Source organism: Hyperolius riggenbachi, chromosome 1, assembly GCF_040937935.1.
Source record: "Hyperolius riggenbachi isolate aHypRig1 chromosome 1, aHypRig1.pri, whole genome shotgun sequence".
Taxonomy (NCBI): Eukaryota; Metazoa; Chordata; class Amphibia; order Anura; family Hyperoliidae; genus Hyperolius; species Hyperolius riggenbachi.
Window position 1 is genome coordinate 663,249,584 of NC_090646.1, and position 24,228 is coordinate 663,273,811.

General features: G+C 45.4%; 1 protein-coding gene across 2 annotated transcripts in view; it reads left to right on the top strand.

Annotated features, from left to right (window-relative positions):
- PHF24 (PHD finger protein 24) overlaps window positions 1–24,228 on the top strand; it is a 196,641-nt gene that overhangs the window by 91,056 nt on the left and 81,357 nt on the right. For both annotated transcript variants that reach the window (XM_068272170.1, XM_068272178.1), the window contains exon 2: window positions 10,146–10,545. In XM_068272170.1, the coding sequence (XP_068128271.1) occupies window positions 10,150–10,545 (396 nt within the window). In that variant the 5' untranslated portion in view covers window positions 10,146–10,149. The remainder of the gene's footprint in view (window positions 1–10,145; window positions 10,546–24,228) is intronic.

Below are 24,228 nucleotides of genomic sequence, written 5' to 3' on the forward strand. Positions count from 1 at the left end.
AATGCCGATTCATCAGCTATTATTCATAAAAGTGGATGGAGCCTACAAAAGCCAATCAAAATTAATCTATTGATTTTCAAGGGAAGTATTTCATTACTGCCATTTTTGCACTGTTAATGGCACAAGCCCCAAACTGGGTACAGTTATTTATTGGGTGACTGAGGTTCAAATGCAGAAAAGGGGTGGAGACACAAACAGCCCATCAGATTTGTTTCATTTCAATGCAAATTATTGATGCCAAAGACTGCAAAGCTCACAAATTTGGTCACTGAGTAATTAAGTAATTGTCTGTTACTATTACAAAAAGTGGGCATAGCCAACACCAGCCAAATACATACATGGGCAATGCTGGGTCATCAGTGGGTGGAGACAAATAGAAATTTCACTGGGAAAATGTAAACTGCAGCCATTCTTACACTGTTAACGGTAGGGTTCTCAAACTTTGCACAGTTGGTCACTGGATGACTGGGATTAATATTCATAAAAGAGGGCGGAGCCTACAAAAGCCAATCCAAATTCATTTATTGCTTTTCAAGGGGAATATTCAATTGCTGCCATTCTTGCACTGTTAAGGACACAAGCTTAAAACCTGGTACAGTTGGTCATTTGGTGACTGGGGTTCAAAATCAGAAAAGAGGGTGGAGCCACAGCCAATCAGATTTGTTTCATTTCAATGCAAATTATTGATGCCAAACAATGCAAAGCTCGCAAACTAGGGCATTGAGTCATTGTGTGTTAGGGTTAGAAAAGTGGGCGGACCAACAACAACCAAATACATACTCGGGCAACGCCGGGCAATCAGCTAGTGGGCAATATAAGCTATAATACAATATCCTGTGCATGTAGTATCTTCTTTAGATAACTATTTCTAGGTATGTTTTAGAACAGGACAGGTAGGATATCCCCCCCAAGTAACATAATTAGGCAGCATACATGTCCTCCCAAATAACATGAGTAGGCACTATGCTCCCCCTAAACAGCATAATAAGCAGCATGCATCCCCCAATCAACATAATTAGGCAGCATATCTTCCTGAGCAACATATTTAGGCAGTGCCCCGCAAACAACATAATTAGGCTGTGCCTCTTTCTTTTCTCAAAATAAGAGTTTGGTTTGAGTTTGGCGCCCTGCAGATAAGTTTGGGGGAAGGGTGAAGCGTGGAGAAGGATTAGGTTTGTCAGCGGAGGGAGAAAATAATTAATAGAAGAAAATGAATGGAACTGGCCTTAAAGAGGAACTTAAAGGATACTCGAACTGACATGTGACATGATGAGATAGACAGGTGTCAGTACAGAAGCCATTTTCTGCTAGGAAAGTGTTTTATAGTTGGAATTTCTTATCAGTGAGGGTCACACTGTAGTCACTTCCTGTCTGAGTCAGGACTGAGTCAGCCACTTACATACCTGATATTTAACTCTTTCAGGCAGAGAAAGAAAAAAAGGAACACAGCCTAGTTATTTGTGTGCTAGGCACTGTACATACACATGTCTATCTCATCATGTCACATGTCACTTCGGGTATCCTTTAATGGTTATTTTTAACAATATTACTTTAGTATTTAGTCAGTGTTTTCCCATTGTAAAATCTTTCCTCTCCCCAATTTACATTCTTAAATTTACAGGTAGTGACATCTTTAGTCCTGTCAGGTGCATCTCTGCGGAATGTTTGTTTGTTGTTGTACTGAAGTGAGCAGAAACAACATTTGGTCTCCCAGTATGGTGTGGGAGGAGAATTCTGAATAACAAGCCTAGGCTAAAAATTACTGGGAGGGCAAATTTACATACAAATATATACAGTAGCTATATACATATAGGTATTGTCGGAGGCATAAACAAAGATAATTAAGGTAAAAGTGGGTGTCCTGAATAATTTACTACATTCTACCATTCAGCTATATGTCACCTCACTATGGAACCTCTTTAAAGGGGGTTGTAACAAGCAAACATGAAAATTGCCCAAAAAAATAGTTAGTGCCCCCATATATGTTTTCTTTTTACCTGATCTGGGTGCCTTTGTTGAACATCAGGAACTGTACAGTACCAGTGGAATCGTGGAAAGTTTTGTTTTTGTTTTTAGCTATAGTAACAAGCTTATGTCAGCATGCAAATAACAGAAAGCTTCCTATTTTGGATAAGATAAGGGCACTATGACTAGAAAGTCTTTGAATCCCTACCTCCCTTTGAAGAGTTTACACAGTGATGTAAGCCTGTTGTCCAGGTGATGTTTGTCGTGGGTGGGACAGTTAGCTGTAGTAGCACAGAGAGAAAATTACCATTTAGCTGGGTTGGAAAAAGAAAATGGCACACGTGATGTCACTTTCGGCATCGCAGAGAAACAGTAAAGATGGAATCCAGCAGAAATAATGTTTTATTTGTTTCCTATCAAATTTCTCCTAAACCTGACAGTGAATACTAAAAACAACAGTAAGTTAAATAAGCAATTTCTTATTGGATGATTTTTTTCCCCCGCAGTTATTTAAGGCCTTGTTTCCATGTAGCGCAGGTTTCCGCCACTACGCATAGCGCTGTGGTGCCCCATCATTTTCCCCAGTGCGATTGCAATTCCAGTTCTCATGAAGGGGATCGCAACGTAAACACACTGAAATCATGTGTTGCAATTCTGCGATAAACCGCAACCCATGGACGGAAAGCTCAGACAGTACAGTCTGCACTTTCTGATGCCCTGTGATTGTTTCCACGGCTTTCTGTAAAGATCTCATCGGCGATAATAGTCCCCATGCTGTGTACGCACTGTGCTCCATACTTTAATTCTTGCAAAATTTCAGAGATAATCCTAATTAATTTTGTATGTTATAGTAATATTTCATAATTTCGCATAATTTTTTGCTTTAATGTCGCATAACTTTGTGCCGACTTTAGTGGTTAAAAGTAAAGCTCCCATACATGCTATTGCTACCAAAATTGCTACATGTGTTAAGGACAAAAGTGGGTACTGTAAGGCCCCGTTCACACTTGTGTTTTGCCATGCAAACGGACCGGATCCTGATCAAATCCTGATCGGATCAGGACCTGATCCGGATCGGAACCGTAAGGTCCGTTTGCATCAGGCATGCATCAGGCTGCCATCCGGATCCGTGAGCAAAAAACAGCGAAATTTTAAGAAAAAAATGTTTGGGTCAGCAGAAGGTGCACCTGGTGCACCTGTAGAATCAGGTTCCTCCGCTGTAGGCCTCACCTCCACCTCCGACATTCTGCCAAAACAGCTCTAGCACGTCTGTCACTGCTGCTCCACTCCAGATATGCTTGGCCCATGTGTCCCCATCCGAAATGGCCGCTTGGATACGCATAGGAAGTGGGCTAGAACGTCAGGTTTTTGTAGGCAGTGTGTTCTGTGCCTTCCGTTTCCCATTGGTTTCTGTGTTCCGGATGGTGCTGTCAGGCTCAGGTCCGGCTCCGATCCGGGTGCGTGGGGTGGAGATCCGGACCCAAAAAATAGCGCATGTTGGAAAAGTGTCCGGAGTCCGGATTCGGTCCGGCTCCGTACTGTACGGAACGTACGTATGTGAACGTCCGCATAGCCTTTGCATTGCTATGCGGAACGTACGTTCCGTTTGTACAGTATACGGTCTGGATCTGACCAGGCGGATCCGGACAGGGAACGCTAATGTGAATCGGGCTTAAGAAACTATATTCCGGCACCAACAACTCATTAGTAAGAGCTGCAAACACGATTCTCATCACAGCAAACAGTATAGGAGATAGAACTTCTTTAGGCGTCTTCCACGTTTGATGTGTTTATTCAGTAAACAGATATACAGATACAGTTTGTTACATCTTAGCAAAGCAGATTCTTCTGTAGTAAGGCCTCGTTCACATCATTTAGCGCAGATGGCTGTGCGATTGGAACGCAACGCGTCCGATCGCACGCCATCTGCGCTCCTATGCGCTGCGCTGCAGATCCCATTCATTACAATGAATGGGATCTGCGCTGCGATTCCCAAAAATGCGTGCAGCACGCGATAGCGCAATCGCGCTGCCACGCAGCGCATATGATGGGAACGGTAGAAGGGCTGTCTATGCCCTTCTACCGTTCTTGCGTGTCGCACACTATACGCGCTGCCAAAATGCGCACGGCAGCGCGTATAGTCTGAACGAGGCCTAAGTCCGTTGCGTTACAGCTCTTGGCTCCAGTCCTGGCAGCCAGGTTCCTCTTATGTCTATACTACGTTACATCTAGACTACATAGGCCCGAGGCCTATCTATTATATACAACATACAGTTATAAAGTAGGACACAACATAAATAAAGATAAAGTAAAGGTTGAGGCAGGAGGCAGAAAGTAAGTAAGCTCGGCAGCCTATACCCTGCCTTAAATACTCGTCACTGCAGAGTTAAATGTGACATCATCTGACCTCGTCTCCTGTCATTGGCTAGGACCCCTCGTGGAGTAATGATAACCATGAACTTTACTGCGCATGGCATGGAAAATCCCATGTTCTATACCAGGTCACGTTGTTCGGTCCTAGGCTACATGTTTACAGAACAGTAGCTTATATTTATATTGTTCCCCGCCAGCTAGTCTCACCTTGGGACTAGATAGCACCAATAAGGCCTTGGAAATGTTCAGTACCAGTTCTGCTGAACTGTCTCTTTTCTCTCTAAGAGAACATCCCCTTAAAGGGAAAGTTCAGGCAGCGCTTAAAAAAAATAAATATCCAAATCCACTTACCTGGGGCTTCCTCCAGCCCGTGGCAGCCAGGCTGTGCCCTCGGTGCCGCTGCGCAGGCTCCCGGTGGTCTCCGGTGGCGAGCCCGACCTGGCCAGGCCGGCTGCCAGGACGGGCTTCTTCTGCGCTCCACAATGCGTGTCATTGGTGCGCGCTGACGTCATCCGACGTCCTCCGGGCTGTACTGCGCCTTTTATTCTCTCTGTTCCAATTAAGATGCACTTTCCGATGATTGTGTATGATTTATTTCTGCACATTTTTCTTCAGTAAAGAGTTCTAACTTGTTATACTGGGTGCCTATCTGTGTTTACAGGCCACTCTGCTCCGACAATTGTAAAGTGTGACTCCGCCCCTAATCCCTTTCTATCAACTGAAGAACCTACACAGTACATGAGCATATAAGAGTCTGGAGGCCCGCCCACCTGTCATCCTGGTCTAATAGCTGACTCCAGGCAGCCATCTAATGCAATGTTTTCCCTGCTGACCCACCGTCTGTCCCGACGCACGATTACACTTATGCCTGTAGAGACGCCATTACTGACTAATGCCCGCTATACGCGACTGCTCGAGGGCTGCCGAGGGTTTCTTAGTGCATGGCGGCCTGAAAAGCCATAAATTCCTTAAAGCAGCCTGTCGCTTCGTATTTCAGTCACATCCATCTTCCCGTCTCTCGTGGTGCTCGGATTGATAAAAATGGTCCTTCAGAAGAAATGTTTGCTTTCCTGTTGTAAATGGCCAGCGTTCCGCCAGCTGTCTCTCTCTGTTATCGTCTACCCTGACGAGGAACAAGCCTCTTCATATACAAGCAAGGGTTTCTTCTCCGACACTAAAAATAGGCTGCGGGGTTCTACAGGAATCTTCAAGTCATGAGGAGGCTTCTTTGTCTTCCATGGTCCTTATATTGCCTGAAAGTTTACAGAGACTCTGTACTGAGAAAAAACACCCCTGGGGGGTACTCGTCTCGGGAGGGGGAAGCCTCTGGATCCTATTGCAGCTTCCACCGTCCTCCTGTGTCCTACGGTGGTCTCTCTGCAGCCCACGGAACGCACAGCCGACAATTTGCCAGTCTGTGCAATATTTATTTACCTTTCCATGTCCCGGCGGGTGGCGCTGTTGCGGCTCTCTGCTCGGAAATAGGCGGAAATAGCCGATCTCAATCGGGTCCACTCTACTACGCAGGCGCAGGAGACGTGCTCCTATGCAGTAGAGAAGACCTGACTGGGATTGGCTATTTCCGCATATCTCAGAGCGGAGAGGCGCTGGAGCCAGGAAGGTAAATATTTCCATCCCCGCTGTTCAGGGAGCTCTAACGCTGGGACAATAGGATCCAGAGACTTCCCCCTCCCAAGGTGAGTACCTCCCAGGGGCATTTTTTCTCAATACAGATCCTCTTTAAAGCAACCCTAAAGTGACCTGGAAAAAAAAAGACTACTATACTCACTTATTTGGAGGGAAGGCTCTGGATCCCATAGCACCTTCTCAGTCCTATCTCTGCTTCCTCGTTCCCCTACTTTCCCCTGTTTAAAATCGGTGCATTTGGAACTCTTCAGAAAGCTTTGAAAGCACTTGCGTCCCCGAGTGCTTCTGAAGATGAGTGTATCCGTACTGCGCATGCAAGGTGTGGACTCACTCATGCACATTACCGATCCACTCATCTATAGAAGTACTCTAAGACATAAGTACTTCCAAAGCCCGCCCAAGGAGAGACGAAGCCTTATTCGACCTGCAGGTAGAGTAATTTCACTAGGGAGGGAACAACGCTGGAACAAGGTCATGGAGAGATGACCGGAAGGCACTATGGGGATTCAGAGCCTTCCTGCTTTTTTGGTGAGTATCTAAGTCTTATTTTTCTAATCACTTCAAAGTCAACCTGTATTTTTGGAGCCACAAACTTTTCTCTGGGTTTGGAGTCAGGGTCCTTTAGGTGGTGGAAGTCTCAAGGTTATTTGCTTTTAAAGCACTTCATAGTCAATGACAAACTCCCAACTGCCACTTTTTAAAGTCCCTCCCCACATCTGTCACAGAGATACACCAAAAAACTTACGAGAGGTGGTGTTAGTCGAGACCATTAGAGGGAGGTTTAATGTCCTACCTATATTCAGTTATCTCTCAACCTCTTGAATGGTCCAAGCTTCCCTCTTTGTTTCTATGTGAGGAAGATCGGGATATCACCCTCAATCCCAAACGTTGGTTGAAATGTTGTCTTTCCTTAACAAAAGGTAGTGTCAACTTTTCACATATCGAGACTAATAACAGTGGCTGGATAGTGTACTGACTAAGGGCTCTGTCTTTGACATGGGATACCAGGGTTTAAATCCTGGCTAGGGTCAGTACCTACTCAATAAGAAGTCCTTGTTCGGATTATTAATTTACAAAATAGGTCCTACCTAACTCTGGATCGACTTCACACCATTTCTCACAATAAATCCAACTTATGCTATAGAGGTTGTGGACAAGTGGGAGCCTTTGCACACATATGGTGGTTCCGACCTAAAGTCAAGTGTTACTGGGCTAAGATCAAATCACTAATAAACACTGCTCTGGAAAAATTGATCTCTCTAGATCCCTTAGGGCCTGAGCCCACTAATGCAGCTGTGTGCGTTTATGTCCACTTTTCAGCAACACATCAATGTTACAGATGTTGAAAAGTGGACACAACTGCGCTCAACTGCGTTAGTGGGCACAGGCCCTTACTCCGTCTCATAGGCGACAAGCCTTGAGGTTAGAAATACCCCCACTATATGCTCAACACATTGCCAAGGCGGCCAGATTTCATATCACCAGGCAGTAGCCCCAGCCTTTCCTCTCCCTAGACCTCACAACTTCCATTCTTATGGACATCCTTACCTCAGAATGGCTGTTAGCCATTAGCAATAGGGAATTATACTATGGAGGTATTTATCAAGACATGGCAACCCTGACTCTCTTGTACCGACCTTTGTGGTCTTGGCTCATGTGTATTACTGGCACCGGTTTTATATATGCCTGCATTGTGTCTTCTGTGCTCTCCCACTACTAACAAACATGTTTTTCCTAATTGACATTGAACAATATTGTGACCAATGTTTTGTTTTTGTTACTAAGCCTTTGCACTATTCCCTGTATGTAAGCCTATCTTTAGATCTGCCCCTGAGGGGCATCTGACTGCTTGTCTGTAAATATTTGCAATGTCAATCCAAGAAAACAGCTATGACCTCAAAGAACCGCACCAAATCCGTACACAAAAATGTTGCAAAAAAGTCCATCCTTTATTAATACATCAACAATTTGTTGATGTATTAATAAAGGATGGACTTTTTTGCAACATTTTTGTGTACGGATTTGGTGCGGTTCTTTGAGGTCATAGCTGTTTTCTTGGATTGACATTGTATCTGATTGGCCTTTCTGCACATTTCTATGCACTGTACATTTAGTTAATATTTATTGTTTGCTTATGGATGGTGCTCCACATGTTTTGTTTGGTGTAAATATTTGCAACTGACGTTATGTCCAATAAAACTCTTTGAAACTCAAGTCAACCTGTGGTGTGGCAAAACACGACCTCGCTATTGAGGTAGCAGCTGTTAATCTGTATAATATGGTGGTCAAAAAAAGACCATCACAGTATCTGACTAAACAGTTGTTTAACCAATTTCAGACCAACGCAGTACAAATCTACGTCGGGCAGGTGGCGCTGCGGTTCTGACCGGACGTAAGCTCTATGTCCCATTCACCGTACGTCACCGCCTGACACCGCCGCTCTCGCCGCTTTCCACCCGCCGCAATGTGCTGCCCTGCCGCCTCTATGATGGCAGAGCACTGTGAGCCGGGAAGGAGCTCCTGGCCCTGTCATTACTATAAGCCAATCCCATTGGCTTACATTGAGTGACAGGTTCAGGAGCCAATGAAAGCAGCTCCTGACCGGCGCACAGCGATCTGCCGTGATAGCAACGGCAGAGAGAGCAGCCTGCGGCGGGGGCAGAGCGGCGTGAGCGACGGATTATTGCAGCGATTCGTCGATATGCTGCGTTTTAGTCTACCAGCAGCCTCTGGTCCTTAAGGGGGCAGAGGCTGCTGGTACCGAAGTGGTTAGATGCCATCCTGCATCTACCCTCTTGCGTATCTTGGGAGGTGGAAAACCATATAATTCCCAAACTTACATTGATCATAATTATCTACACAAGGGATGACCCTTAAAGTGTACCAGAGATGAAGAATATTAAAAGTTTTATACATACCTGGGGCTTCCTCCAGCCCCATCCGCACTGATCGCTCCAGCACCGCTTTCCTCAATCTTCTCCGTCTTCTGTCCCGGGTCCCGTAAGTTTGGCTAGCTGCGGCCAGTCTGAGTATGCGCAGGTGGAGAGAGCGCACTGCGCTTGTGCAAACTGACCGCGGCTGGCCGAAGTTACGGGACCTGATATAGAAAACAGAGAAGACTGGACGGTGGCGTGGGAGCAATCCATGCGGAGGGGGCTGGAGGAAGCCCAAGGTATGTTTAATATCATTTATCTCTGGTTTACTTTAAAGAGGAACTGTAATGATATACTGTATAGTAGAATGTATGACATTATTCAGTATACCCAATTTTAGGTTAATTATGCTGGTTTCAGCATCAGAAACACATCCTGTATATGGCTGTATATTGGTATGTAGCCCCGCCTTCCCAGTGTGATGTTCTGCCTGGTCTATGATGAGCACTCTGGGAGACCAGATGTTTTTTCTGCTCCCTTTGGAACACAAAAAAAACAAAAACAAAAAAACAAAAAAAAACATGACCCCTGGACATTCACACACTCCGGAAGAAATTAGTATTGTGGTTCATCACCACCCCTTATCTATCCCAAAAAGGGTTGAAAGTAATTAAACACATGCACATAGTGAAAAAAAAATATGTAAATTGATTGTGTAGAAAGGTATTTTTTGTGGCACGTTCCCTTCTCCTTTGCAAACTTGGTAAACACAGGATGTTTGGGGTCCATGCAATTACCTTGGAAAGTAAGGGCCCAAGGCCCCAAAAAAGTGAAAATGTCACCAAAAAAGTCCCAAAAAGCTTGAATCTGAAGCAGGATTTCATCAGTCTGCCCCCTTGTGGTTGTTACCACATGACTTGCGGGGGTGGGGTAATGGTGGTCGGAGGAGTTTTGGTTTTCAGGAAGGGAAGGTGAAGGGTAGGAATTGGTTGTTTCCATTGAAGAGCTAATTTTTAATAATTGTTTTTGTTTTCTTGCACTTCAACATTTTTGCTAATTAAGTTATATGTAACTTTGTATAGTAGCAGTTTTATTGAACGCAATTATAAAAACAGGAAGGCGAGTTTTGGATCCAATGTAAGATTTTGAATAGTAAAGGTTTTTAACGCATAAGACATGTGCTATATACTCAGTATTTATAAAGTTAGAGCTCAAGTCCAATTTTGGAGTTGAGTTTCAAGGTCTACTTTTTGTGTCCTAATGCATGCGTCCATCTCTGCCCTGCAGGAGGATGGGTGTGTTGATGTCCAAGAGGCAGACGGTGGAGCAGGTGCAGAAGGTCAGCATTGCTGTCTCCGCCTTCAAGGATGGGCTAAAGGACCGGCCACCCAGTAAGAGGAAATCTGAGGGCTGCATCAGGAAAGCAAGCAAAGGAGATGTCCTGGACAAAGTTCTGGAGGAGGAGAGGGATGAGGAGGGCTCACTAACTGACTCCCCATGCCAATCCCAGCCTCGGCAGGAGAACCCCATCAACCGGGCGGCCTGGGAGAGATTGAGAGATGGGAAAGGTGTGGAGCCTGAAGAATTTGATAAAACCAAACGTTTCACCCCACCCGCCTTCGTCAGACCCACCCGAACATTGGACGACGATGACCCTCCTGAAATCAGCCTGGACCAACGAGAAGAGGTAAGGGCTATAGAATCTGATGGTTTAGAACTATTACTCTAAAGTGTGGTTGGCCATTCAGAGCTATAAGTTGTTTTGATGCTTGCAAATCATTCTGTGAGTTGCCAAAATACCTAGAAACCAAAGTGAGCATGCCGTGTTTCTGTAAATGAAACATAATACACACTTCATATTCCATGGCTGTTTAAAGCGAATAATGAGGAATTCCCATTATATAATGCAATGACAGCACTTTTTTACACACATTTTACCTCAAGCCACATTTTAGGCTGCAAGTAGCTCTTTCATTGGTTCTTGACCTTGCACTGTCAGCTCCCGCTTAACTCAAACTGGATTTCATATACGTCCAGTGTAGTTGTGGCGGGTGCACCACCAGTTTGTTACTAAATAAAGCACATGTGGTATCATTTTAATTGTGACAAGTTATAGAATACATTTTGGTGTGTTTAAAAGCTTGGACCCTCATCTTATAAAAAAAAAATAGGTTGGGACAAACTCAATCCAAAATAAAGTAATAATAATACATTTAAAAAAATAAAGTAATAAGTAATTTTCAAAATTATGATCATACTTGGGAAAGTTTTAGCAAAACTATATTAGACATATATGGTAACATTTTATTTGTGATAAGTAGTAGAATAGATTGTAGGGTGTTTTAGGGTTGAGGCCTATGTCTTGTGTATTCTTTTTAGTGCCAAACTTAATCAAAATAAATAAAAATTGGTATATTCTGTACCAAATAAAAGACTTGTAAAATGAAAACAAAGTAACAAAATATAAACAAAAATGTGTTTTAAAATATGTATGGCATGAGGGTATATTACTGTTATTTTTGGAAATAAGGTCTTGTAATCATCAATAGTGTTCAATGAGAAAGCAAAAAACACAATACAATACTGTCACCATACATTGTACTAGGAACGTAATTTAAACGTTGTAATAACCAGGATAGATAAGGAAACACATTTTTGGGTTTAACTTATAGTTAGCACTGTTTATTGTAAAGCTATAATGGATGTAAATGAAGAAATGTGTTTTTTTTTCTTTTTTTCCCCTTATTTTTCCTTTAAAATGCATAGAAAATAAGGTAGTTACTAAATATCACCCACTAAAAGCCTAATTCGCCTGAAATCAAAACAAAACAAAACAAACAAACAAACAAAAACGTATAGATCATTTAGGTGTGATAAGTAGCAATAAAGTTATTGGCAAATGTATGGAAGCTGCGCTGATATGTGAAAATTGCTTGGGGGCTGAAGTTGAATTAGGAAATGAAAACAAAACACAAATTATTTTTTCACAGGTTAGCCAGGACAACAAGTAAAACAAATACAGCTTTTAGACTATAGGAGGTAGCGCCTCAGTGGATAAAGCCAAAGTTAGAAAGAAGCCAAAAAGGAAGGAGGTGCAGCAGTAAAGCTGTAATGTGTTTGTCCAGATGTCCCTGTATACACACTTAAAGGGAACCAAGCATCATTTTTAACTCCCAGGGCAGCTCAATAGCAAATTTAAAATGCATGCTAAAAAATGTGGTTCATTATATAAAAAATATTTTTACATTTAAGGGTTAATTACAGACAGAATCCTTCTACTTCCTGCACTTCCTCCACCTGACGAGCAGGACACAAGAAACAAAAAATGGAAGACAGATAAGGACTCACCTAATTAGACTTAATTGTCCACAAGCTTAAATCAGATAAATCCATTAAGCATTAGTGTGGGGGATGAGTGCGTAAACTGTGATTCAAACAGACAACATTAGTCACACTTGATGAATTTCACACCAATCCTGGAATGGTAGTGAAAAGGGAGCAGGAAGGTTAAAGGATACGTCCAGGCTCCTGGCAGCCGTTCTGTGCCCTCACTGCAGATCCGGTGGCTCCCAGTCTTCTCCGCTGCAGAAGCCGTCCTCGCCAGGTCGGCTTCCAGGTCGGCTTCTTCTGCGCTCCACCGCTACACCGCTGACGTCATCAGTGCTGCACTGCGCAGGCACAGTAGTTCTGCGTAGGCTGCCTAGTAGTAGGCAGCCATTTTAACTATTTGAAACGAGGAACTGCGAAGATCCCTTAAAAGTGAACCACAGACGAAGCACCCTCATGTAGTTTACCATGTATATCAGTGGGGGCATTAGAGAAAACACCTACCCTGCTCTCTGTTTCATCCTTCACTGCTCAGCCTGCTTGTTATCAGCCCTGATAAAATCCCTGACTGAGCATTCAGTCTGGCTTTGCTGTAATGATTCAGCTATAATGATTCCTGAGCAGAGCCAGAAGGGGGCAGGCTTGGGCTTGAAAAGGCATCACAGAAGACAGCAGCAAAGCCAGACTGAATGCTCAGTGGGGGATTTTATCAGGGCTGATTTACAATCAAGCTGAACAGTGAAGAATGAAACAGAGAGCAGGGTAGGTGTTTTCTCTAATGTTCCCACTGAAATACATGGTAAAATACACGAGGGTGCTTTGTCTGTGGTTCACTTTAATGTGGACATCAGAACTGTAGATCTACAGTAGCCAGGTCTATAGTGGGCTAACATTAATTACCTGGAGGGAGGGTGGTTGGGCAGGCTGGCACGCTATTTGCGGTGCAGGCAATGCAATCAGATCATTGGCCGATTTCCCGACAAAATGCAATCAGATTGTCGCCAAACTTCCCCACAAAATGCAATCATATTGTTGCCAGATTTCCCCACAAAATGCAACCAGATTGTCGGCAGATTTTCCCACAAAATGCAACCAGATTGTTGGCAGATTTCCCCACAAAATGGAACCAGATTGTTGGCAGATTTCCCCACAAATTGCAACCAGATTGTCGGCAGATTTTCCCACAAAATGCAACCAGATTGTCGGCAGATTTCCCCATAAAATACAATCAGATTATCGGCTGATTTCACGACAAAATGCAATCAGATTGTCGCCAAACTTCCCCACAAAATGCAACCAGATTGTCACCAGATTTCCCCACAAAATGCAACCAGATTGTCGGCAGATTTTCCCACAAAATGCAACCAGATTGTTGGCAGATTTCCCCACAAAATGCAACCAGATTGTTGGCAGATTTCCCCACAAATTGCAACCAGATTGTCGGCAGATTTTCCCACAAAATGCAACCAGATTGTCGGCAGATTTCCCCATAAAATACAATCAGATTATCGGCTGATTTCCCGACAGAATGCAATCAGATTGTCGCCAGATTTCCCCACAAAATGCAGTATATGTAGCCAGGTCTATAGTGGACTAACATTAATTACCTGCAGGGAGGGTGGTTGGGCAGGCTGGCACGCTATTTGCGGTGCAGGCACTGCACTGGGTAGGCAGTTAGGTAGCCGGGTGGGAGGGTAGGCAGTTAGGTAGCAGGGTAGGCAGATAGGTAGCTGGGTGGCAGGGTAGGCAGATAGGTAGTTGGGTGAAGGGTAGGCAGATAGGAAGTTGGGTGAAGGGTAGGCAGATAGGAAGTTGGGTGAAGGGTAGGCAGATAGGTAGCTGGGTGGCAGGGTAGGCAGTTAGGTAGCTGGGTGGCAGGATAGGCAGTTAGGTAGCTGGGTGGCAGGGTAGGCAGATAGGTAGCTGGGTGGCAGGGTAGGCAGTTATGTAGCTGGGTGGAAGCATGGGCAGTTAGGTAGCCGGGTGGGAGGGTGGGCAGTTAGATAGCCGGGTGGGAAGTTAGGTAGCCGGGTGGGAGGGTGGGAAGTTAGGTAGCCGGGTGGGCAGTTAGGTAGTCAGGTGGGAGGGTAGGCAGTTAGGTAGCCGGGTGGGAGGATAGGTAGCCGGGTAGGCAGTTAGGAAGCCGGGTGGGAGGGTAGGTAGAAAAGTAGTTTAGTGGGGTAGGGGCCCCTCTCTTCCCTGCCTCACCTGGGGTCCCCCCTCCTTTTATCAGAGGCGGGAGAGCGGCATATACAGCAGGCTCCGGCGGGGGTAATCAGACGCTAGAGGTCCAGCCTCCCGGGCTACGGAGTCTCCTCTGTATGCCGCACCCAATAAACCAGGAAGCAGTGCGCGCGGCATACAGAGGAGACACCGTAGCCCGGAGGCAGCTGGACCTCTAGCGTCTGATTACCCCCACCGGAGCCTCTGTATATGCCGCACCTCCCGCTGCTCATAAAAGGAGGGGGGCCCGTCGAGGGGAGGGAGGGGGCGGGGGGACCCGGGCCGGAGCCGGCAGTATAATTAAAAAATAAAGTCCTCTCAGCTGCGGGCCCCCTGTGACGTAGGGCTGCCGCGGGGCCCCATAGCAACGGCTATGGCTGCTATCCCCATTGCTACGCCCATGATTAGGGGATTATGCCTGCATTTGTATACCGGGAGCATCACTGCTGCACTTGTTCTATGGGGACACAATGGCAGCAGTTGTCATATGAAAGTCTTGGTACATACATAATGGCTTGTAATGATTTCTAAATTCTGCTAACTTTCAAATTAAGCCTTTCTCTTTGTTTTTCACCATAATGGTTTATCAGCTTGCATTGCATTTACTCACAAAACTGCAATTTACCATCCGTACAGTAGTAGCAATGTTTGCCCAGGGTCTCATTTACGTAAATGTTGCTGTATTTCAGGTTGCTGGGAAGGGGACTCGCAAGAATAGAGAAACATAACTGTAAAATTTATATTAGAAAGCTTCATTGCTCTCAAACAACATTATCTCCTAATGTTTAGGTTTGTTCCCTTGTTAAAGCATATCAGAACACACATCTGAAATTCTGAATTAAACTCTTGCACAAACATAACCTTTTCTAGAGGAGACAGATTCTAAATCTTAACTTGTTTAATATATAACAATTTAAAACCAATGGTCGTCGTACTGATAAATATAAAACACAATTAGAGATCAGACTGTAGTGGGTTGGAAACTAGTCTAGGTAAGTAATCCCAGCTCACGCTGCCATGATAATAACCCCCCCCCCCCCCCAAAAAAAAACGTACGCTACTTGTTTCACCTCCTCAAATGGGGGGGGCTTTGTCAGGGGTACAACGTGCCCAGTGCTATAGTGCAAAATCTACCTATAACATTCAACAAAAATCACATATTAACAGAAAAACGGCCTAATCAGCAACCAACCCTCTGTGCAGATTGACTTCTCTCTCTTTTATAGGGACGCGCAGAGGGAGGGACAGGGTCATCAAAGTTTCCACCCCTCTGTTTGTAATTGGACCCCACTGCTGTCAGTCTTCACATTGTACCAGTCAGGTAATGAACCCCTATTCCAAGGCCATATAAATTGCTAACATGTGCATCTCTCACATGTGACTCGGCGGCGGCTGCTCTGCGGTGGCGGCGCTGGAAGTGCTCCCGCTCTCTCTCCGTGTCAGAGCGGTCAGCTGTTTGGGGTGAGCATATATCGGCACCTGGTCCTGGGGGGGAGAGGGGGGTCGGGCAGACATAGGCATGCTATGCATGCTCAGCAGTATCTGATATGCGGCTTTGCATCCGGAGCTTGGGGAAAAGGATACATAGTAAAAAAATTATATTGATTTTTAATTTCTACATTGCCTTTTTGGCTCATTTAAATAGTAAATAAAACATTGCAAGAGAGATTTAATTTTCAGTTTTGGGGCTAACAGTTACTCTTTAACTAAAAATAATATAGCAGACAGGGTTTCAGTGTGGTTATAACAGAAATCTGACATGACCATCATCTTTAAAGTGAACCTAAAGCCAAGGGAAAAAAATGAGATTTACTCACCTCAGCCCCCTGCAGCCGATCGGTGCCCTCGCAGCTCCGCTCCGATGGTCCAGGACCCGCCGGCGAACACTTCCGGTTTGGCCGTCACCGGCCGACAGTCATGGGAACGCGAGTGATTCTTCGCGTTCCCAGCCTGTATATCGCCCCCTATGCTTCTATTGCGGCCAGGAGGCCAGAAGTGTTCGCCGGCGGGTCCTGGACCATCGGAGCAGAGCTGCGAGGGCACCGATCGGCTGCAGGGGGCTGAGGGAAGCCCCAGGTGAGTAAATCTCATTTTTTTCCCTTGACTTTAAGTTCACTTTAAGCTAAATAACAGGCTAAAAAGAGTTTCTTTAAAAAATGGCTCCAGCCTCTCTTTAAATAGCATATTTCAGATCACTTTGTATTTTGAGATGTGTTAATCTGTGGTGGCTGGATGGTGTACTGGTTAAGGGCTCTGCCTTTGACATGGGAGACCAGGGCTTGAATCCTGGCTAGGTCAAGTACCTATTAAGTAAGGAGTTCAAGGCAAGACTCCCTAACACTGCAGGGTGGCCTCTTGAGCGCGTCCCAGTGGCTGCAGCTCTTGAGCGCTTTGAGTCTGACAGGAGAAAAGCGCTATACAAATGTTCGGATTATTATCTCTGAGAGACTATCAATGGTGGAACTGCTGTTTCGCTATTCAGGAACCCCGCCAATATTTTTCCCTGGCTTTTGTTTCAAGAGTTTCTCTGTCCTTTCCCCAGAAAGTCATTTGTCGCCCCTCATACTGCGTCCGGTTATTGGACCGAGCGAGGCACAGCAGCCAACGACTACATAAATTACCCCGGCGCACACGCTGCTCCCATATGCTGAATCCATAGGCCAGCACTTAGCAGCTGGAGACGTCTGAGATCAATGAACTAACAATTTGTATCAAAATCTGAACGCTCAATACTCCATCTCAACGGCGTGCAGAGCGGCCAAGTGAGGAACATTCCATTACTCAAACATTCCAGGTAGCCCTTAACCCCCTCCCAGCCTCACTCCCAGCCTACACGGAAGCCAATGTCAAATGCTTATTATACAATCATCATCAGCATCTGTCATTTTGTTGGCTTGGAAAATCCAACATATTGTTCTTCAATGTCAGCTTATTATTCCACCCCCATTTATTTCTCTATTTCTTGTACTCCTACAGTTTTAGGAGTAAAACTATCAAACTTTCTACGCTTTCTTGTTCCAGTACGGTTGGCTTGTGCTGTTCTAAAGCTGCATACACACTTTAGACTATAAGCAAAAATCGGGAAGGTCCGCACACTCAAATAATCCAAAATCAAGGTTTATTCAACCAACATGACACAAGTCCACTCCATAAACTAATGACTCGTTTCGGGGCCCCGTAGGGTCCCCTTTGTCAAGGTAAAACAGTACAGAATGGTTCTGTACTGTTTTACCTTGACAAAGGGGACCCTACGGGGCCCCGAAACGAGTCGTCGGTTAATGGAGTGGACTTGTGTCACGTTGGTTGAATAAACCTTGATTTTGGATTATTTGAGTGTGCGGACCTTCCCGATTTTTGCTTACAGTGTCCAATGGTCCAGCACCTCTATAGTGGTGTGCGATTCTCCCTCTGATTTTTCACTTTAGACTATAGTCATTTGAATTGGCTACAAAATGACCGATCTTTAGATAAAAGTGTGCAAAATGTGATAATTTAAAAGGAACCTGATCAGAGTATGAAAATGGGAATGGAAATCTGAACTTACTTGGCGCTTCCTCCAGCTGGTGAGGTCCCTTGGCGTCCTCTGGGTTCCCTCTGTGCTCCTGCTATTGGCTCCTTTGGTCGAATTCGTGCGCAACTTTCGTCGTGAAAGCCGATCACGCGCCCGCTACCCCAAACGTCCTGCGCACGCGTGGTTCAGTCTTGTGCAGAACACCCACAGCAACGTGCGCATGATCGAGTCAGGCTCATAGACTGGCCACACATGCGCAGTTAGTTGCGCATGACTTCGGCCAAAGTTGCACAATCCGCCAGCAGGATGACGGAGGTGACCCAAAAGATGACGAGGGACCTCACGGGCTCAGGTCTGGAGGAAACCCCAGGTAAGTTCAAATTTTCATCCTCTGCTCAGATACTAATGCCAGACATCTGACTGAACAATGATCGTTTATTTCCAGCAGTGTGGAAGCATAATGTTGGCGTATGCGCAGGATCGGAATGCATCAACCAACAAACTCTGACGTCACGTCTCTATGTGCGTGCTATCAGAGGCGGGACAAGGTCCTCCAGCACCCAAGGCTGAGACACCAAAGTGCGCCCCTCCATCCCTGCCACCCCAGCTGTCACACACTGATTGCTATTAGACTAAGAGGCCCCTCCCTCCATCCCTCCCACCCCAGCCGTCACACACTGATTGCTATTAGACTAAGAGGCCCCTCCCCATCCCTCCCACCCCAGCCGTCACACACTGATTGCTATTACACTAAGAGGCCCCTCCTCCATCCCTGCCACCCCAGCCATCACACACTGATTGCTATTAGACGAAGAGACGCCACAGGACCCACAACCTCCCCAACACCTTAATCTCTAGTTATCTGGCTTGCAGTCACTGCTATGTATCCCCTTTTCTTATTTCTTTCTGCTTCAAACACAATTAGGAATGACAGCTGAATGAATTGTGCGCCCCCTCCTACACTGCGCCCTGAGGCTGGAGCCTCTCCAGCCTATGCCTCGGCCCGGCCCTGCGTGCGATATTTAGAACTGATAGTTACCATTACCACTAAGCCAGTCGTTATATGAGGTTGTTCGGTACTTATCCGTTAGCCGGGCGCATCCTCTAGGTGGCGACAAAACTCCACCAGAGTTACATCTTTCCCTACTATCCATGTCGGCCTGGAGGGGGAATAGTAATTAGCGCCACCTGCCGGATGCGCCCGGCTAACGGATAAGTACCGGTTGTTCATTTACGAGAACGGCAATCTCTTGTTGTTTCTAACAATCGATTTCGCAAGGGTGTGCGTAGCTTTAAGCCTGGTACACACTTGTATTTATGATTAGCCAATCACTGACCAATTTTACCACCTCCGTGTAGTATGATGGTGTATATGCTGATTTCCATCTTTACTGTTTCTTTGTGGTGCCAAAAGAGAAATCACTTCTGCCCTCTTCTCTATTTAGATTTTCAACCCAGCTCAGTGTTAATTTCCCCTCCCTCTGCCACAGCTTACTGTCCCTCCCACAGCAAACCTCACCTAGGCAACAGGCTTACATCAGTGTGTAAACTCTTCAAAGCAAGGGAGGGGGGATATTCAGTTGCCTTCGGGTCATAGTGTTCTTCTCTTAACTGAAATAGGAAACTTTCTGTTATTTGCATGCTGAGATAAGCTTGTTACTGTATCCCCACAAAAAAAATCCCCACAATCCAGCTGGCATTGCAAAGTTCCTGCAGTTAGGCAAAGGCATTCGGACCAGGTAAAAAAACATAAATAAAAAAGTAGGGGCTATACAGAGACCTAGTTAAAAAAAAAAGTGGTTTACATATATTTTTCAGACACTATTTTTTGGCCCAGTGTTACTTTTTGGGAGATATTACAGCCCCCTTTAAGAGTTGGTTTGTGGTAAAATGAAGCAACTTCAAAATCATGTAATCTAACAGTCCTTGCACTGCCAGGCGAATAAACGTTCACCCAGGATTGTAGTAAAGAGAACTTGTTTGGATGATTTTATCTCCAAAACAAGATCTTTGCACTTAAGCTGATTACTGTGCTCAGGTGCTGGGAAGCAATTCAGATATATTTGCCAGGGTTCCCATTACAGCGGTTTGGCAGAATCCCAGCAGGGAGCAGCATTGCAGCAACAGAGTGTGATGGTTTCCAGGGTTTTCGAATGCTCTATGTAATAACCACATTGCAGCAACAGAGTGTGATGGTTTCCAGGGTTTTCGAATGCTCTATGTAATAACCAATGGGGTTTGTTTTAGTTGAGATATTGCATTGGTCAGTGCTTAGACTAATAGAAAACCCTGACAGTAAATAAAAATATCCCACATCCCAAAAACATACAAATAAGTTAATTGGCTTCCCCCAAACTGGCCCTAGACTGCAATACATGCACTACACCACAGGTGTCAAACTCCAGGCCTGGGGGGCCAGATCCATGCCAGTGTTTAGGATGGACTGAGAAAGAGAGGAATGTGTTCTACCTGATGGACCTCACCTTTCCTGATTCAGACCCATCAATTCATTTGAGCTGTGTCAAAAATGTGTGAGGACCTCGGCCCTCGAAGGACCGGTTTGACATCCCTGCACTACACGATACATACATACTTAGACATATGACTACAGTAGGGATTAGATTGTGAGCCCTTCTGAGGGACAGTTAGATGAGAATATGCTCAGTACAGCGCTGGGGAAGATGTCAGTGCTATACAGGGCTTCCCATAATTATTCATACCCCTGGCAAATTTTGACTTAAAGTTACTTTTATTCAACCAGCAAATAACTTTTGACAGGAAATGACATAGGTGTCTCCCAAAAGATAATAAGATGATGTACAACAGGCATTATTGTGGGGAAAAACAAAAACATTTCTCAGCTTTTATTTACATTTGAGCAAAAAAGTGTCCAGTCCAAAATGATTCATACCCTGCGTCACCCTGCAATCGCAGAACGCTTCCAGCAATGGGAGCATGATTACGAGAGGTGTATGTCACATACCCCCTAAAGCAACACCAATCAGGATTGGGAATTCAGACATAAACAGCTCCAACCTTGTGCGCAGCCTTGGCGTACTAATCGATGGGGAATTGAGTTTCAGAAACCAAATTTCATCTGTAGTTAAATCTTCCTTCTTTCATCTGAAGAACATTGCAAAGATTAAACATCTGATTCCCCCAGAGGATCTTCAAACCCTAGTCCACGCCTTCATCACATCACGGCTGGACTACTGCAATGCCCTTTATGCTGGCCTCCCCAAAAAGGACCTGCGTCGCCTGCAATTAGTGCAGAATGCTGCTGCCAGATTGCTAACAAACCAGCCTCGCCACTGTCACATTACACCGATCCTTCGCTCACTGCACTGGCTACCAGTAGAATGGAGAATACTCTTCAAGATTGGACTGCTGACATTCAAATCCCTGCACAATCTGGGCCCTGGATACATGAAGGACTTGCTGAAGCTGCACCACACCTCTCACAACCTCAGATCAGCAAGTTCTATAAACTTGGTCACTCCCAGAGTGCACCTCAAAAAATCTGGAGACAGAGCCTTCTGTCATACTGCCCCTACTCTTTGGAACTCCCTACCACACCCAGTAAAGACAGCACCATCCCTGGAGCTATTCAAATCCAGACTGAAAAGCCACCTGTTTAGCCTGGCATTTCCAGATTTATAAAATTCTTCCTCTGTACCACGATGGTCGGAGCCATGCTTATGCGCTTTGAGTCCCACGGGAGAAAAGCGCTTTACAAATGTTATTTGTTGTTGTTGTTTGTTGTTGTCGTAATCACGCTCCCATTGGTAGAAGCATTCTGCGATTGCAAAGTTGAACTGTGCAAGTGCAGAGTGCTCCGGGCTACTGAATCAGGATCAGGAGAGGTGCAGAATGTGCAGAAGACTACAACCATGCTGTGGGTTGCTGGCATTACAGAAGGGACAGCGGCACAGATATTTTGAACTTTCCAGCACTACATCTTACACTTATCAGAAGCCCTTTCTCTGGCACATAAACCTCTTTTGGCTTCTATTTACTTTCCAGGAACAAGGAAGGAGTGACCGCCACTCAAAGAACTATAAAAATACAAAACTTTATTGTGATCAAATATGACAATTCCCAATAACCCCCTGGAATCCCCAAACCCAGAACCTCCCCCCCCCCCCATAAAAAAACTGCATAGGCTACCGTAACAGGAGCGCTCCTGAACTCACACACTCCACCAGTTAAACCACATACATACAATCGGGATCGGCCGATCTATTCAGACTGCACCGGTATGTTACTGTGGGATTGCAAGCAATTGTCCAAGTACTGTAGGCCTACTGACAAGACCCTTCAGGCACCACAATACTTTAGCAGGTCAAAAAAAGCATAATTGCTATTTCATCGATGGTCAATTGTCCATTCCTTCAGACACCGTCCTATTTAGCAAGGCCCGCCTATGTAACAAGCCGACAGCTATATTGGCAACAACAGCTATACCCGGCCTAAAAGCGTCTTTCACTGTCACTTATAATAAAGTTGCATCTTCCAACATCTGCACAACGGCAGCACATGCCTTTTACCTTCTCCTTGAAGTGTGTGGATACTTGCAGCAGGGCTGCGGCGTCCCGCAACCACCAGGTACCTGGTCTCAGTAGCCCAAGAGCGGACACCAAGCTCTCACCCACGTGTGGAGTAGGGGAGCGTCCCGTCAGCCATCCGCAGTTAGCTATGCCCACATACGCGTTACGCCCACATCACGTGGGCTTCTTCAGTGTGATGATGCTGTGGATTTTTTTTTTGTTGACCAGCCTTCCCCATGTTTTGGGTGAACTAATTTATTGAAGGTTGTGCAAAAGGTGGATCAGCGCAACACCAGGCCGCCTCCGAATGGCCTCCATCAGAGATGCGCTGAGCCCCCCCAGGAACTACAAATGCACCTTGAACCCAAACAGAAGCTCTGCATATCAGGGCCGGCCCTAGACTTTTTGCCGCCTGAGCCCCCCCAGGAAATACAAACGCACCTTGAACCCAAACAGAAGCTCTGCATATACACCAAAAGCATGGCTGTTAAGTGGGAGCAGCTGACCAAAAACGAATTAAATTAGTACATAGCAAGGAAATGAACAGCGCTACTTAAAAACAGGCAAGTGCCGGAGGCGGCCTGGTGTTGCGCTGATCCACCTTTTGCGCAATTTTCAATTTTCGATTTTACTTGATTGGCCGCACCCAGGCTATGCATATACATAGGTTAGGATTTTGTTAGTGTTAGGCCCCTCCCATGGAGGATTGACTTCTTCGCAGTGGGAGGGACGAGTACTTAATTGGTTGCATGCAGGCTGTTGCAGGAGGCCAACGTCCTCCAGTTGTAGACAGGTCATGTGTATGCTCGGTGTGTATTGTGTCCCACAAGTGGGGCTTTCACTCTTTTGCAGGTGGGCACTTGCCTGTTTTTAAGTAGCGCTGTTCATGTCCTTGCTATGTACTAATTTATTAAAGGACCTGTGCATCGGATTCACATAAATTTACTTTCCAGGAAGCTGTCTGAATTCGACAAGCTGTTGGTCGAGCTCATTTGCAGATTCAGTGAAATGCAACGTGCACCCTCTACACGTCTAAAGGCCCTTGTGTTGCCTGTACATATCCCCAGTGGCCCACCTATCCATCACTCAGAGGCTGAACAGAGTAGATGGGCACAGCACTCTTGCTTGGCAGTAACTGTATTCACATTGGCAAACAACTGCTTATGTGAAGTCATTTCACTGCCAAGATGCAGTCTCTGTCTCCTATGCTCATTTGCATAGATAACAGCTCTAGTTTTTAACACTTGCTGTACTGGAAAACAGAAAGAGACTCCAAACAATGTCTAAGTATCTATGTTTCTTTCATCATGTCATTTCAAGTAAGCTTCAACTACTACCCACCCACCTGCTGTTTTAAAACATCCTGTTGGTCCCAGTTAATGAACAGACATTTTAAAATGTCCCCCTTGCCACAGCTACCATTCACAATCATGGGCCCTTCCCACTGTGCTTACCATCGGGACCCACAGGTCAGTGATTGGGGAAAGGGAAGACACCTTCCCTGAACCAATCAGAGTGCCTGTGAGCAAAGATAATGGCTTCACCGAGAAGCCAATGAGATTTGCTCTTACAACACCCTCTCTGTATTACAGAGCGTGAGGACATCTATTGGTCAAAAAAAAATTAATGCAGAAATAAAAAAAATAAACACATTTTATGCTACACTAGCTGATAACCCGGCATTGCCCGGGTATGTATTTGGCTGGTGTCGGCTCCACCCACTTTTTCCAACCCTAACACACAAACACTCAATGACCAAGTT